The 16,454-nt window shown below is 46.4% G+C and overlaps 1 protein-coding gene across 1 annotated transcript in view; it reads left to right on the plus strand.

Moving 5' to 3' along the window:
- Positions 1-16,454, plus strand: part of LOC138295428 (cysteine-rich venom protein-like) — a 115,272-nt gene that overhangs the window by 32,645 nt on the left and 66,173 nt on the right. Inside the window, exon 5 of the mRNA XM_069233725.1 lies at positions 16,162-16,304. Coding sequence (XP_069089826.1) covers positions 16,162-16,304 — 143 coding nt within the window. The remainder of the gene's footprint in view (positions 1-16,161; positions 16,305-16,454) is intronic.

Raw genomic sequence — 16,454 nt, forward strand, 5'->3', positions numbered from 1 at the left:
ACCACTGAGGGCCATTACCAATTCTGGGTGATGCCCTTTGGCTTGAAGACGGCCCCTGCTAGCCTCTTACGATTGGTTAACAGGGTCCTGGCTGGCAAGGAGGCATTCTGTGCCGCCTACTTAGAGGACATTGCCATCTACAGTGCCAGCTGGGAGGAACACCTGCATCCCCTCCAAGAGATGCTTCAGGCCCTGCAACAGACAGGCCTGACAATCAAGGCCAGCAAGTTCCAATATGTGGGACACCTGGTAGGTGGTGGCAAGTTGGCAAGGTGCAGCCCTTCCAGGCCAAGACTGAAGCAGTCATGGCCTGGTAACCACCTAAAACCCCAACTGAAGTGACAGCCTTCCTAAGCCTCACTGGTTAATACAGAAGATTTGTTACGTTTATGGCACCATTGTTGCCTCCTTAACTGAGCTGATTTCGAAGGAGCAGCCCAGGTTGGTGAACTGGACAGAGGCTTGTCAGAAAGCCTTTGATTCTCTCAAGAAAGCCACGTGCACAGCACCTGTTCTCAGGGCCCCTCATTACTCTGAGGAAGTGATTGTGCAAGCGGACGCTTTAGAGCATGGCATAGGGGCAGTCTTAGCTCAGCTGAATGAGGAGGGCCTAGACAAGAGGTCTTCAAACTAAGGGGGCCACAAGTGATCCCAGAAGCATTATACAAATAACAGGCCTTTGTTTTAAGCAAAAGCATGTTAATGCATTTTTAAAAAGGTAACAGTACTTAACTGCAATGTTTAAATAGGTCTAGACATATTTAAACATTGCCATCTTTATAAAATATTTGTGAAAAATTCTGAGGGGGGCCCAATTATTTATATTTTTCAACTTGGGGGTGGGCATTAACTAATTTGGAGACCACTGGCCTACACCAACCAGTGGCCTTTATTAGCAGGAGGTTACTTCCACAGGAACAGAAGTGGAATACCATTGAAAGAGAAGCATGTGCTATGGTCTGGGCACTGAAGAAGCTGAGACCATACCTGTTTGGGACTCACTTCAAGGTTCAGACAGACCACAGACCCCTCAGATGGCTCATGCAAATGAGGGGTGAAAATCATAAACTCTTGAGGTGGTCCATCTCCCTACAGGGAATGGACTTTATGGTGGAGCATCGCCCGGAGACTGACCACGGCAATGCTGATGGTCTCTCCCGATTTTTCCTTAGTGAAGAGAGCTCCTATGGGTTGGGTAGCTCTGCCCACTGTCAGCTGGGGGGGACACATGTTAGCCCTGACAGCCTTAGGGTGGCCTTCCCCCAGCTTTTTGCCTCTGTTTTTCTGAAGTTGTTTTTGTTGATTTAGGATTCTGCACATTTTATCACTGCTAACCAGCGCTAAAGTGCTCGTGTTCTCTCCCCTTAATGTGGAAACATTGGCTCATACCCGATTGGCATATTTAATTTACTTGTATTTCCCTAGTAAAGTGCAGTACATGTGCCCAGGGCCTGTAAATGCAATGCTACTAGTGGGCCTACAACAATGATTGTGCCACCCACATAAGTAGACCCTTACCCCAGTCTTAGGTCTGCCATTGCAAGGCCTGTGTGGCAGTTTCACTGCCACTTACACTTGGCATTTAAACCTACTTGCCAAGCCTTAAACTCCCTTTTTATTAAATATACATTACTCCTAACATAGGCCCTAGATAACCCATAGGGCAGGGTGCTTAGTAAGTAAAAGGCAGGACATTTACTTATAAGTTCTTCCTGTCCTGGTAGTGAAAAACTATCAAAGCCGTTTTTCACTACTGTGAAGCCTGTTCCTCTCATAGGCCAGCAATGGAAAGTCCCTTATATACTTTTAAGTAGTAATTTCTGATCTAAGAGGAGTAACTCTAAGGATCGAAGGAAAACCTTGTCATGTTTGGTATGGTTTGGTATGGTTGGAATGGTATTGAAAAATCCAACTTATTGGTGAAGTTGGATTTTACATTACTATTTTAGAAATGCCACTTTTAGAAAGTAGGCATTTCTCTGCCCTTACTGCTCTCTGTGCCTTACAGCCTGTCGCCAATCCATAGCTGGTCTGTGCTGGTTGACGGCTCCCCTTTTGCATTCCACCGACACACCCATAAACACAGGAAACTCAGGGGCATACTGATGGGTCTTCCTGGGCAAGAAGGGTGGAGAGGCTATCACTTTCATTATAAAGGCCAGTGGCCTGCCCTCACACAAAGGACTGATAACCCTCCACAGGGCTCCTGGCAGACAGGGCTGGATTGAAAGTGGGACTTGTGCTCTTCAAACAAACTCTTTGAAGATTCCTCCACTTCAAAGGCACTTTAGGGTATATATACTGGATCTGTGACCCTACCAGATCAGACACTTCTGGGCCTACAGATGGACTCTGTCACAGGGACTGCCTGGCTTCCCAAAGGACTCATCTGGACTGCTTTTCTGGAAGGACTGCTCTCCTGATTGTTACTTTGCTGCCTGCTGGCCCCTGACCCTGCTGGAAGGTCTCTGGCGGTCATTCTGACCGCGGCGGTCGGCGGTCGCCGCCCGCCAAGCGGTTCCCGCCGAAAGACCGCTCCGGCCATTCCGGCTTTCCCGCTGGGCCGGCGGGCGACCGCCAGAAGACCGCCGGCCGGCCCAGCGGGACAGCCCCTTCAACAATGAAGCCGGCTCGGAATGGAGCCGGCGGAGTTGAAGGCGTGCGACGGGTGCAGTGGCACCCGTCACGATTTTCACTGTCTGCACAGCAGACAGTGAAAATCTTTGTGGGGCCCTGTTAGGGGGCCCCTGCACTGCCCATGCCAGTGGCATGGGCAGTGCAGGGGACCCCAGGGGCCCCACAGCACCCGTTCCCGCCATCCTGGTTCTGGCGGTGTCAGCTGGCGGGAAGGGGGTCGGATTCCCCATGGCGGTGCTGCAAGCAGCGCCGCCATGGCGGGTTCCCTGGGCCAGCGGGAAACCGGCGGGAAACCGCCGGCTCCCCTTTTCCGACCGCGGCTTTCCCGCCGCGTTCAGAATCGCCCAGGAAGCACCGTCAGCCTGTTGGCATTGCTTCCGCCGCACTCCGCCATGGCGGTCATGGACCGCCAAGGTCAGAATGACCCCCTCTGTCTTTCTCCACAAGGGCTCTCCAAGGACTTAGATTGAGATTGCCTCCTGTTCTGAAGTCTGAAAACCAGCAAAGACTTTGCCAAATAGAAAAAAATCCTGTGCATTGAAAAATCGATGCAGTGCCTCCAGAAATCGATGCAGCACCTGCCTCACAGCTGGAAAATCGTCACAGTGCCAGCACCTTCTGGACTTTCAATGCATCATCCCTGGTCATACAAAATTCCCACACATCGCAGTGAGGAACCCAAGCTGCACTCCCAGAGATCAATCACCTTGCTGCATAGACAGAAACAACGCATCGTCCTTGCTGTGCCAGAATATCTGACGCATCACCTTAATATCCGACGCATCTCCTCCTCTGTGGTACCTCTGCATTGCGATTTATGAAGTGTCCCAGGTACTGTGTGTTAAAAGGATACAACCACTGATTCTTAAGGATTGAGAATCATTTAAAACAGTGGTTCCCAACCTTTTGACTTCTGTGGACCCCCACTTTATCATTACTGGAACTTGGGGACCTCCACAGAATCATAATTCGAATCCAGGGACCCCACCCCCCAACTGAGACATTACTGAGAGCTGGAGACCTAATCTGTTAATATTATTTAATTTTCTAAGCAGTCGCGGACCCCCTCAGGGGGCTTTGCGGACCCCCAGGGGTCCCCGGACCACAGGTTGGGAACCACTGATTTAAAAAGTCATATCTTGACTTGTGCATATTGAATTTTTGTCATTTTGGTCTTATTTTATTCAGATAAATATTATCTATTTTCCTAAACTGGTGTGGAGTACTTTTTGTGGTGTTTTCACTGTGTGCACTGTTATTGCACAACTACTCTACACATTGCCTTCTAAGTTAGGCCTTCCTGCTCTGTGCCAAGGTACCATAGGGTGAGCACAGGATCATTTGGATTGTGCTTATGACTTACCCTGATGAGGATTGTGATCCCTGCTTGGACAGGGTGCATACCTCTGCCAACTCTAGACCCAGTTTCGAACAACCTGCAACTCCTGATTTATGGCCTGTGATGTAACAGTATCATATCTTAAGACCAGGGTGCCAAAAATCACTCTTGTTTTTCCTGGTGGTGGAGCCCTTGATGGCCTCCTTTTAGGATAATGCTAGATTGAGGAATTAAAGTGGGCGACACCATGCATTGAATGTCACTAGAGGGAAGATGAAACTTTTGTTTTTCTAAGAGAGCCTGTACAGGCGATAGCATGTGTTGGACCTGGCCATTTTTAGAGGGTCATCCCAAAACTTTTTGCCTCCTTCCTCCTATTTTTTCTGACCTGCTGTTGTTGGCTTTTGAACTCTGGGCACCTTACCACTGCTAACCACTGCTAACGTACATATGCTCTCTGTGTAAATGGTACTGTGATTGGTTTATCCATGATTGGCTATTTGATTTACTTGTAAGACCCTAGTAGAGTGCACTATATGTGCCCAGGGCCTGTAAATTTAATGCTACTAGTGGGCCACCCACTTTAGTAGCCCCTTTACCTTGTCTCAGGCCTGCCATTGCAAGGCCTATATGTGCAGTTTCACTGCCACTTCGACTTGACATTTAAAAGTACTTGCCAAGCCTAAAACTCCCCTTTTTCTACATATAAGTCACCCCTAGAGCAGGATGCTGTGTGGGTAAAAGGCAGGACATGTACCTGTGTAGTACATGTCTCTTGGTAGTGTAAAACCCCTAATTTCGTTTTTACACTACTGTGAGGCCTGCTCCCTTCATAGGCTAACATTGGGGTTGCCCTCATACATTGTTGAAGTGGTAGCTGCTGATCTGAAAGGAGTAGGAAGGTCATATTTAGTATGGCCAGAATGGTAATACAAAATCCTGCTGACTGGTGAATTTGTATTTAATATTACTATTTTAGAAATACCACTTTTAGAAAGTGAGCATTTCTCTGCACTTAAATCTTTCTGTGCCTTACGGTCCACGTCTGTCTGGGTTTAGTTGACAGCTCCTTGTGCATTCACTCAGACACACCCCAAACACAGGGTACTCAGCCTCACTTGCATACTGTCACAGTTTCGGGCGGGTCTGATCAGGACTCTGGTTGGGACACCCGTTGAGGTCACCGAATATCCTAAAGAGGTAGTATACTGGGGAAGAAGAGCAGCTAAAGGCATACATGGAAAGGACAGCTATGACCAGGCATAGGAAAGTAAAAGCAGAGCAACCCTTGTGTGAACAAACAGGAAACAGATTACTAATGGACAAACATGCTGGGGTTGTACACAGAGTAAGGCGCAGAACCTCCCACAGTGACAGGGAATGTCAGTGCCTCTGCGCAGTTTGCTCTTACAGATAGTCACCCTACCAGCCCCACAGAAAGGAGGCAGCAGAAGTGATTCTGTCTCTGGACCCTAGAGCACAGACAAGGAAAGTACTTACATACACAAGACACGCCCTTGTGGGTCCAGCTGGAAACACAGTGGCGATTCCTGAGAAAACAGCAATAGCACACTGTCACTGTTAGGCACGAAAGGCAACGTATAACACTGGACAAGGATGGGAGCTGGAATTTCCTCCTGGAAACCAGGAGCCAACCCCAGAACAAAGGAGAACACTTATACACTGGTGAAGACTGATAGAACACTTACCAGACACAAATAACCAAGAAGAAACAGAAACAGAAGGGAACAAACTAAGAGGCAGAGCCAAGAACTAGGAACAGCCTCAGGCTGAAGCAAAGGCGGGACTAGGACTTGAAAACAGGGCGCACACTTCTGGCTGGGACAAACAGAGACAGGACTGGGAAACTGAGAGCAGGCTCTGGCTGGAACAGGCAAGGACAGGGCTGGAATACAGGGAGTAGGAAATAAGCAGTGTTGGACTTTTTTGCTTATGCAGGATCATCCCCAATCTTTTTGCCTCCTTCCTCCTATTTATTCTGACCTGTTGCTGTTGGCTTTTGAACTCTGAGCACTTTACCACTGCTAACCAGTGCTAAAGTGCATATGCTCTCTGTGTAAATTGTATGTAATTGGTTTATCCATGATTGGCATATTTGTTTTACTGTTAAGTCCCTAGTAAAGTGTACTAGAGGTGCCCAGGGCCTGTAAATCAAATGTTACTAGTGGACCTGCAGCACTGGTTGTGCCACCCACACAAGTAACCCGGTAATCATGTCTCAGACCTGCCACTGCAGTGTCTGTGTGTGTATTTTTACACTATAAATTCGACTTGGCAAGTGTACCCATTTGCCAGGCCTAAACCTTCCCTTTTCTTACATGTAAGGCACCCCTAAGGTAGGCCCTAGGTAGCCCCAAGGGCAGGGTGCAGTGTATGGATAAGGTAGGACATATAGTAATGTGGTTTATATGTCCTGACAGTGAAATACTGACAACTTCGTTTTTCACTGTTGCAAGGCCTGTATCTCTCATAGGATAACATGGGGGCTGCCTTTAAATATGATTAAAGTGTAGATTCCCCTAGAGAGTAGATGGACATGTGGAGTTCGGGGTCACTGAACTCACAATTTAAAAATACATCTTTTAGTAAAGTTGATTTTAAGATTGTGCGTTTGAAAATGCCACTTTTAGAAAGTGAGCATTTTCTTGCTTACACCATTCTGTGACTCTGCCTTGTTTGTGGATTCCCTGCCTGGGTCAGTTTGACAGTTGGGTTGTTTTTCACCTCGCACTAGACAGTGACACAAAGGGAGCTGGGGTGTAACCTGCATTTCCTGATTAGCCATCTGTGCTAGGAGGGAGGGGAGGAGTGGTCACTCTCATCTGAAAGGACTGTGCCTGCCTCTGACAATGCAGACTCCAACCCCCTGGTGTGTGTCTGAGGCCTTGCCTGGGCAAGGCAGGATTTCACAAGTAGGTGTGAGTCCCCTTTGAAGAAAGGTGACTTCAAAGACTAAAATGGGTATAAGAAGGGCACCCAAATCTACAGACTTTAGAAACACTTCTGGAACCAAGAGGAACCTCTGCCTGGAGAAGAGCTGATAGCTAAGGAAGAAGTGCTGCCCTGCCTGTGACTGTGCTTTGTGGAGCTTTCCTGCAGTGCTGCTTCTGCCAGAGTAAGAGGGCAAAGACTGGACTTTATGTGCCTTCCATCTTGTGAAGAAATCTCCAAGTGCTTGATTTAGAGCTTGCCTCCTGTTGTTTGAAGTCTCAGGGACAGCAAAGACTTCTCTCTGCCAGCACCTGGAGTCTCTGGAGAGACTCCTGCTCTGACCAGTGGTGCCCTATCCAGTCCCTGGGCCCTTGAATGGAAAGCTGGTGGAAATCCAAGGAAATCGACTTCGGACGACTCCGGACCGACGCCGCTGCTGAATCCGGTAACGCAGCCTGCACCCGACGCCGTCACCTTTGCTGGAACGCGACGCTCTTCGCAGGCCCGATGCCGCAGCAGCCCCGCTGAAGTACGCGATTCCGTGGAAGTCGGTGCACCACGTCGTGACCGACGCCGCTCGAAGTGCACGGATTCAACGTTTCGCACAGACGCCGCGATCCCCGACTTCGCGCATCGGCTTGTTTTCACTCTTCACCAAAGGTACTGTACTTGGGGGTCTACACAACTCCGTGTCCGGCGCCGCTGGTGTCGGCTTGTTGGGAACGACTCCGTCACGACGCCGTGTTAACATCTCATCGAAGCATTTTTGTTTCTAAGCGCTATTTTTGAGTTTAATCTTTAAAAATTCATAACTTGACTTGTGTATGTCGGATTTTTGTCGTTTTGGTCTTGTTTTGTTTAGATAAATATTTCCTATTTTTCTAAACCGGTGTTGTGTCATTTTGTAGTGTTTTCATTAAGTTGCTGTGTGTGTTGGTACAAATACTTTACACCTAGCACTCTGAAGTTAAGCCTACTGCTCTGCCAAGCTACCAAGGGGGTAAGCAGGGGTTAGCTGAGGGTGATTCTCTTTTACCCTGACTAGAGTGAGGGTCCTTGCTTGAACAGGGGGTAACCTGACTGTCAACCAAAGACCCCATTTCTAACAAGCAGTAAACAGGACTGGGAAACAGGGAGAAGGTTTAGGCTGAAAAAGGTTGGAGCAGGGCAGAGAAACAGGGAGCAGGCTCTGGAAGAATCAAACAGGTACAAGGCTAAGAGATAGGGAGCAGACTCTGGCTGGAACAATCAGGAGCAGGGCAGAGAAACAGGAAACAGGATCAAGCTGGAACAGAACATGAACAAAACTGGAACACCATCCGGCAAAGGGTCTGTAACACAAAGGAATCAAACTCCAATGCACGACGGGGATCTTGAGGAAATGGCTGCTTATAAGCAGTTCCAAGCTGGGCTGCACAGGAGAGGTCTCAGGTGTGTGTAGTTTCAGACACTTGCAAGTCCTGGAGGAGAGGATCCAGTGAAAAGGAGCAACTGGACTTCTCCCATAGAAAACAATGGGAAACAGAATCCGGGCTTTCCTGACTACCAGGCTGTGCATTATGGGATTTGCAGTCCCAGGAAGCAAATGTAGTACTACACAAGTGGACCATGGAGAAAAGAGAAACAAACAGGAGTCAGCAAGGGACTCTAGATAAGTTTTTAAAGTGATTCCCAGGCTTCCGCCAGTCCCCTTACAGCGCCCCCTAGAAATGGGACGACAGAGTCGTAACAGTATACCCCCTCCCACCAGTCTGCTCAAGAAGAGAAGGCGATCCTTTGGCTGAAAAAAGTTGAAGAGGAAAAACCACAGCAAGAAAATCCAACACCAACCTTGGTGGATAAGTTTACAGTCCTGCCATAAGTGAATCTTCCAATGAGCAAAGCATGTATTAATACCCATATGGGCTCCGATGTCTTTACTCTTTATTGTTCGAGTGATATGGGAGGAGTGCATGGAGTTGGTTTCTGGTGAAGTTGTGGATTCAGGAGCAAGGAGATCTGGAATGGCATTATGGGCGGTATTCTTTATGACATTAGTTTCCTGTTCAATACTTTCTTCTTTGGAGGAGATAATTGGCGTATTAGTAACTGTCAGGTCTGTAACACCTTCCGACAAGCAGGATATGTCAGTTTCTGCAGCAGTATTTGCAAGGGTTGTGGTCTGAGGCTTGCAAAGCATACAGACTTGGGAGACATGTGTAACTGGTGTTCTCAAGATAAACATGAAAAAGTCAGAATTTTCTTTCATCTTGGATGACTTCGGAGTATCAAATTCAGGAGCAACAAGAGTTTTCATGTCTTTAGAAACTGGATTAACATCTGAAAATGTAGAAGTTCCAAAAACTAATTCTTTAGGGTTATCTTCAGACAAGACTGGGATTTCTTCATTCCAAGTGCTCTGTGGTGTGTTCGTGGTATCAGAAATGGTTTCTTTGCAAGGCGTTTCTACTACAGGTAGTTGATCTTCAACTCTGTTAACATTGAAAGGTTGTTCTTTGGAAAGAAATAGAACTGGAGGCTCTTCAGAAATCACCTTTACACTGTTACCTACATTTTCAGCTCTAGCCTTTGAATTGATGATGGTTTCTTGAAATAAAACATTAAGAACAGTACTTATCATCAGATCTTCGAATACAAGATTCAAATTCAAGTCTTTAGTTTTAGTGGGAAATATTACATCTTTCAGTACTTGAGCTTCAGTTTCAGATTGCTGGTTTTCAAGAGTCTTTAATTTCAGGGACACAGCAGGTGACATTGGTGTTGCTGGTTTTACATCAAGATCAGATACCGGTAGATCAAAGATCTGTTCTTCAGTAACCGTTGAGCTGGAAACAGGATACACAGTGGCAAGGAACAGTAAGTCAGGATCAGTGGTTGAGGCTGCAGCTGTGTCCAGTTCTAGGAGAAGGCTCTCATTTCTTATGACAGGCTGTTTAGTTTCAGATTGCTGGCTTTCTTCCTTGTCTGAATTCTCCACGGTTTGCTTTGACACAGAAGAGATTTTTTAACTTTCTGAGAAGTCCATTACATTCTTAGTAATTGCGGGTATTTCTTCACGGTCAGAAACATCCATTAGTTCACTTGAAACAGGAACTGTCTCTTCATTGTCTGAAAATTCTATGATATTGTTTGAAAGGCCAAGAGTATCCCCACAATCTGAAAATTCTGGTGTGTGCACCGTTTGAACAGCACTATCTGCAGGTTTGCTCATGGCAAGGCAGGAACCACTGTCATCATTAGATTTAGATTCTTCAACACTGTTGGATAACTTGCCATTAATCTCCAGTAAAGTCATATCTTGGTTTCTTAAGGTGCAGCTATTGGAGTCTGCATCAGAACTCTCTTCTTCCTTTGGCTTTATTTGTTCTGATAGAGGGGCTGAGACACTTCCTTCTGAAGACTCTGATCCATCCTTTGAATCAAGAGGTGTCAAATCTCTCAGATATGTCAGAGATTCAGTCAAATGTACAGAAATTTTCACTGGAGAACTACAGTCTGAGAGAGAGTCTGAAGAAGAGGCTGATATATTTATGACTGGAGCTGTCTTTTGACTGTCATTAATAGAAGGGACAATCTGCTCTATAGAACTCTTTGGAGAGGCACACAAAGTAGCATACTGTTCTTTAAGCCAAAGCTGGTGATCACTTTCTTCTTTCAGGTTTTCAAATTGCTTCCCAGTAGTTTCCATCAGCTGCTCTTTTACTTCTTCTACCTTACAGATAAACAGAATGTCTAGTTCTTGCAACAGTGAAATATGCATTGATGAAAAGAGCCCACATGCACAATTTCTTGTGTATGTTACAATATATTCATCATAGAAGTCCAATATCTGCCTTTTAATCTGCCAAAACTGCTCTTTTAGTGTGTGTGTGTCCATATTGTTATCAAACCCACTCAGAATAGAAAAGGGTTTAGCAGAGCTTTTAGGGATTGAGACTGGTGTATTATCATCCAGTTTGGGAAGGGCACAAGCCTTTTGAGTTGAACTAAGGAATCCCACAGTCTTTACTGATCCCTTTGATACAGAGTTTATCCTGCTGACTTCAAAGCTCTGAGGGACTGGTAGGTCTTTATAAGAGTCAGCACTGCACTTTGAATTCTGAGAAACTGGCCTAGATGGGCTGAAGCACTCAACAGAAAACAAGGGAATCCCTAGTGTGGCTTCTTGAACAGTGTCAGGGTTCTTTGTTTTGGCAGAGTCCTGGAGGTGAACTTGGGATGCACTAGCATGAGGCAAGGAATTAACCAGTTTTTCTTGAGAGTAAGTGTCTTGTGCAGAGGTAGCAAGAGCTCTTTCACTGTTAGGAACATTCTCCCCTGCTTGAGGCAATAGAATCTCCAAAGACTCATTATTTCTTTGTAATTCTTCTACAGACAGGGATTGGGAGTCATAATCACAGATATGATAATAGTTGAACATTGATGGATCAGCAAGCCATGCAATGTAGTACTGAATTTGCAATCTTTGATTTTCTTTAACAAGTCTATCCTTTAAACTAAGGTCTTTTTTAGAGGTCTTCAGAGAATGTATAGGTTTAGAAAGGGGTGTCTTAACATGATAGGAAAACATTTTAGGTCTGTGCATGCCTTTACTGACTGGGGAGCTTGACATTTTTGGGTTGTGCATTCTGTCACGGTTTCAGGCGGGTCTGATCAGGACTCTGGTTGGGACACCCCTTGAGGTCACCGAATATCCTAAAGAGGTAGTATACTGGGGAAGAAAAGCAGCTAAAGGCATACACGGAAAGGACAGCTATGAACAGGCACGGGAAAGTAAAAGCAGAGCAACCCTTGTGTGAACAAACAGGAAACAGATTACTAATGGACAAACACGCTGGGGTTGTACACAGAGTAAGGCGCAGAACCTCCCACAGTGACAGAGAATGTCAATGCCTTTGTGCAGTTTGCTCTTACAGATAGTCACCCTGCCAGCCCCACAGAAAGGAGGCAGCAGAAGTGATTCTGTCTCTGGACCCTAGAGCACAGACAATGAAAGTACTTACATACACAAGACATGCTCTTGTGGGTCTAGCTGGAAACACAGTGGCGATTCCTGAGAAAACAGCAATAACACACTGTCACTGTTAGGCACGAAAGACAACGTATAACACTGGACAAGGATGGCAGCTGGAATTGCCTCCTGGAAACCAGGAGCCAACCCCAGAACAAAGGAGGACACTTATACACTGGTGAAGACTGATAGAACACTTACCAGACACAAATAACCAAGAAGAAACAGAAACAGAAGGGAACAAACTAAGAGGCAGAGCCAAGAACTAGGAACAGGCTCAGGCTGAAGCAAAGACGGGACTAGGACTTGAAAACAGGGCGCAAACTTCTGGCTGGGACAAACAGAGACAGGACTGGGAAACTGAGAGCAGGCTCTGGCTGGAACAGGCAAGGACAGGGCTGGAATTCAGGGAGTAGGAAATGAGCAGTAAACAGGACTGGGAAACAGGGAGAAGGTTCAGGCTGAAACAAGGCAGGAGCAGGGCAGAGAAACAGGGAGCAGGCTCTGGAAGAAACAAACAGGTTCAAGGCTAAGAGATAGGGAGCAGACTCTGGCTGGAACAATCAGTAGCAGGGCAGAGAAACAGGAAACAGGATCAAGCTGGAACAGAACAGGAACAAAACTGGAACACCATCTGACAAAGGGTCTGTAACACAAAGGAATCAAACTCCAATGCACGACGGGGATCTTGAGGAAATGGCTGCTTATAAGCTGTTCCAAGCTGGGCTGCACAGGAGAGGTCTCAGGTGTGTGTAGTTTCAGACACTTGCAAGTCCTGGAGGAGAGGATCCAGTGAAAAGGAGCAGCTGGACTTCTCCCATAGAAAACAATGGGAAACAGAATCCGGGCTTTCCTGACTACCAGGCTGTGCATTATGGGATTTGCAGTCCCAGGAAGCAAATGTAGTACTACACAAGTGGACCATGGAGAAAAGAGAAACAAACAGGAGTCAGCAAGGGACTCTAGATAAGTGTTTAAGGTGATTCCCAGGCTTCTGACAGTCCCCTTACAGCGCCCCTAGAAATGGGACGACAGATTTGTAACACATACATCTGCATTTTGAATGGGTCTTCCTGGGCTGGAAGGGTGTAGGGCCTGCTCTCACACAAAGGACTGCCACACACCCTACTGGGACCCTGGCAGACAGGATTGAACTGAAAAGGGACCTGGTGCACTTCTAAGCCACTCTTTGAAGTCTCCCCCACTTCAAAGGCACATTTGGGTATAAAACAGGGCCTCTGCCCTACCACCTCAGACACTTCCTGGAGAAGAAACCTGAACCAGAACCTGCCCCCTGACAAGAAGAACTGCCTGGCTGCCTAAAGGACTCACCTGACTGCTTTCTACAAAGGACTTCTGCTTTGCTGTTGCCCTGTTGTCTTGCTGCTCCCTTGCTTTGCTGCAGAAGTGCTCTCCAAGGGCTTGGATAGAGCTTGCCTCCTGTTCCCTGAAGTCTCAAGACCAAAAAGACTTCTCTCTTGCAACTGGACTCCTTGAGCGGTGAAAAATTTGATGCACAGCTTGCTCCGCGGTGAAAAATTCACCGCACGCCGAACCGGAAAGACGGCGCTCTACTTCGCGAGGAAAAGATCGACGCAGCGCCTGCGGTGCGGCCGGAACTTCGACGCACGGGCCGCCTGGACAACGCCGCCCAACTTCCAGGGGTGAAATCGACGCAGCGCCTGCCGTGAGGGAGAAAATTTCACGGACAGCTCACCGGAACGACGCGCAGCTGGACAACAAGCCCAGGATTTCACGCACAGACCCTGGGGTGTCTGAAAACCCGCGACCCACAGAGGAGACCTGTCCGCGCGCCGGAAATCAACGCAACGTCTTCTCCGCGTGTAAAATAACGACGCAAGTCCGTGTGTGAAGGCGCGAAACTGACGCACACACCATTTTCCACGCATCTCCTCCTCTGCGGTCCTTTGCGGAGATTTTTCACTCCAAACCAGGTACTTTGTGCTTGAAAGAGACTTTGTTTGCTTTTTAAAGACTGAAGACACTTTATATCACTTTCCAGTGATATCTTTACATTTTCATATTGCATCTTTTGTCGTTTTGGCCTGCAAATATCCAGATAAATATTATACATTTTTCTAAACACTGTGTGGTGTATTTTTGTGGTGCTATATTGTGTTACTGTATAATTTATTGCACAAATACTTTACACATTGCCTTCTAAGCTAAGCCTGACTGCTCAGTGCCAAGCTACCAGAGGGTGGGCACAGGATAATTTGGATTGTGTGTGACTTACCCTGACAAGAGTGAGGGTCCTTGCTTGGACAGGCGGTAACCTGACTGCCAACCAAAGACCCCATTTCTAACACCATGTCACTAATGCCAGTTGGGAAATGTCCTGGTTTTTCCGGCCTGGTTACCATATGTCAGCAGTCTTTAATATACCCTGTTGTAACATTAAGTCATATAGATTCAGCTGCTCTCCAGGCTTTGGAGTTGATGTGTCAGTGAGATGCTCTCAAATATCTAGGTTTGCAAATTACACACACCCCGTGATACTTATAACATATACATCAGACATACCAAAACTAAGTCCATACTCCTTTTTTATTATGCCTTCAAAATTTGTAAGAATTATGAAATTTCACGTTACACAATTTTTCATAATTTTTTGCTCCCAGAGGCAGTTTCAGGCAAAAAATGCCTTGTTGAGAGACATTTTCTGCTTGAACCTGTCTCCTGTTGGTACTTCCCTGCGAGAAATCTGACTCCAATGGTCCCAAGACAGTCTGGAACCCTGCGTCCTATATTTCACATCCCTAACTGCAAACCAAATACCTCTATTTATCAGTTGAGTAGTCCAAGAGGTAATCAGTACTCAGTAACTCACCAGTTAATAAATACATCACTTTTCCAGTCAGTAGCTTTTATTGCTAAAAGCAAAGGTACTTTTTTTACGCATTTTACAATTGGATTTTGTACGTTTGCGCCGCTTTTGTGCCACAAAATGACGCAAATGCAGCGCTAAAAAAGTATAAATATGAGCCAATAGTAATATGGTTACAGGTAAATTGGAGATTTACACCTGTTTTCCAATGTTGTCTTGCTCTATGGATGTTTTGAAACAAGCATTGCAATAGAAGCACTCAGGCAAGTGGACTACCGTACACAACAGCCAATAGCATGACAGGGAGACAGTTCCTCTGGCCTGACCCAAAATGTGAATGCTATGTTATGACTGGAGGAGGCTGGGCAAAACGAGCCAGTGGCGGAAGGAGGTGACTCAATCCCCATTTCAGTGTATAATGATGCCATTTAATTTTATACACTGCTAAGGCTGTCTGCTGCCATAAACTAAAAAAACCTGCAGGGAAAACCGAAATTTCTAGGGGACCTTGGAGTTTTACAACTACGATACAAGCCAAAGACTCAGGTTGTGTAAGTCTGACCATGGGAGTGTAGAGAGCAGGAGCAGCTCCAGTGTCCACCCCCTGCCTGCAGCTGCAAAACTTTAACAGTAAAAACATAATAAACTATGTTTTTTATGTTTTTACTGCAAAAGGGGGTGGGGCCACGGTTGTGGCAGAGCACTCCCCCTCATTGTGCATGTATGTTTGGCGGCCCGAGACGGCCGGCCAAACATACATGCGCAGTAGGCTCTGTCTAACCTGACAACGCAGTGCTGGATGGGAGAGAGCAGGAAGAGGCTCCCTCTCTGCCTCGGAGCGCCCTCTCCAATTATACTGTTGCTTTCATGTTGCCAGCAGCATGAAGGCAGCGGTAGGATTGGACGTAGGGCAGGCTGGAAGCCTGAGCCTGTCCCTGCAGATGAGGAATGATTCGGAGGTGGCGCAGTGCGGTGAGACAGGTACGTTTTTTATAATGTATTTTATTTATTTTTTGGTCGTGCTCACCCAGCTTCTTCCCTCCACGCCCCCCTGTGCCACCTCGCCCCTTCTCCCTCCCGTGAGCCGCAACTGGTAGAGAGTGCATCATTTTCTCCTATTTCCCATGACTGCCATATATGCCCATCCCAGTGCTTAATAATTGCAAGCCTCTTCTCTGTATTTAGGATCTTTGCATTTTGTTCTTTTTTGCAAGTACACTCGCCTGCTGCAAAAGACCACTGACATAAGAATATCTGTTCACTCACTTTTTATAATTATAGGTGAATGTGACTATAAAATTGTGAATGCAAAAATCTACACAGAGTGTAAGGAATCAAGCTTTTGTTTTTTAATGAATACCTTCATATTTTCAGCATGTGTTTGTGGGGAGAACCTTGCCATGTCTTCGGCTGCCATGAAGTGGGACGAAGTAATTCTGCTGTGGGACAAAGAGAAAAACGACTTCATATTTGCCATAGGCCCCACATCAACCAAACAGTATTTACATTACACGCAGGTATGCAAAGATTTTGTGCTCTCTCTTTCTTTTATGAACTCACTTTGGCCTGTTATTTGCTTAGGAATAGCATTTACTGCAGTTTGTGTAAAATAAATACTTTATTTCAAAAGAATGCACATGCAGTATTGCAGAATGTTTTAGCAGTTC

The sequence above is a fragment of the Pleurodeles waltl genome, chromosome 5 (genome assembly GCF_031143425.1).
Source record: "Pleurodeles waltl isolate 20211129_DDA chromosome 5, aPleWal1.hap1.20221129, whole genome shotgun sequence".
In the NCBI taxonomy this organism is placed as follows: domain Eukaryota; kingdom Metazoa; phylum Chordata; class Amphibia; order Caudata; family Salamandridae; genus Pleurodeles; species Pleurodeles waltl.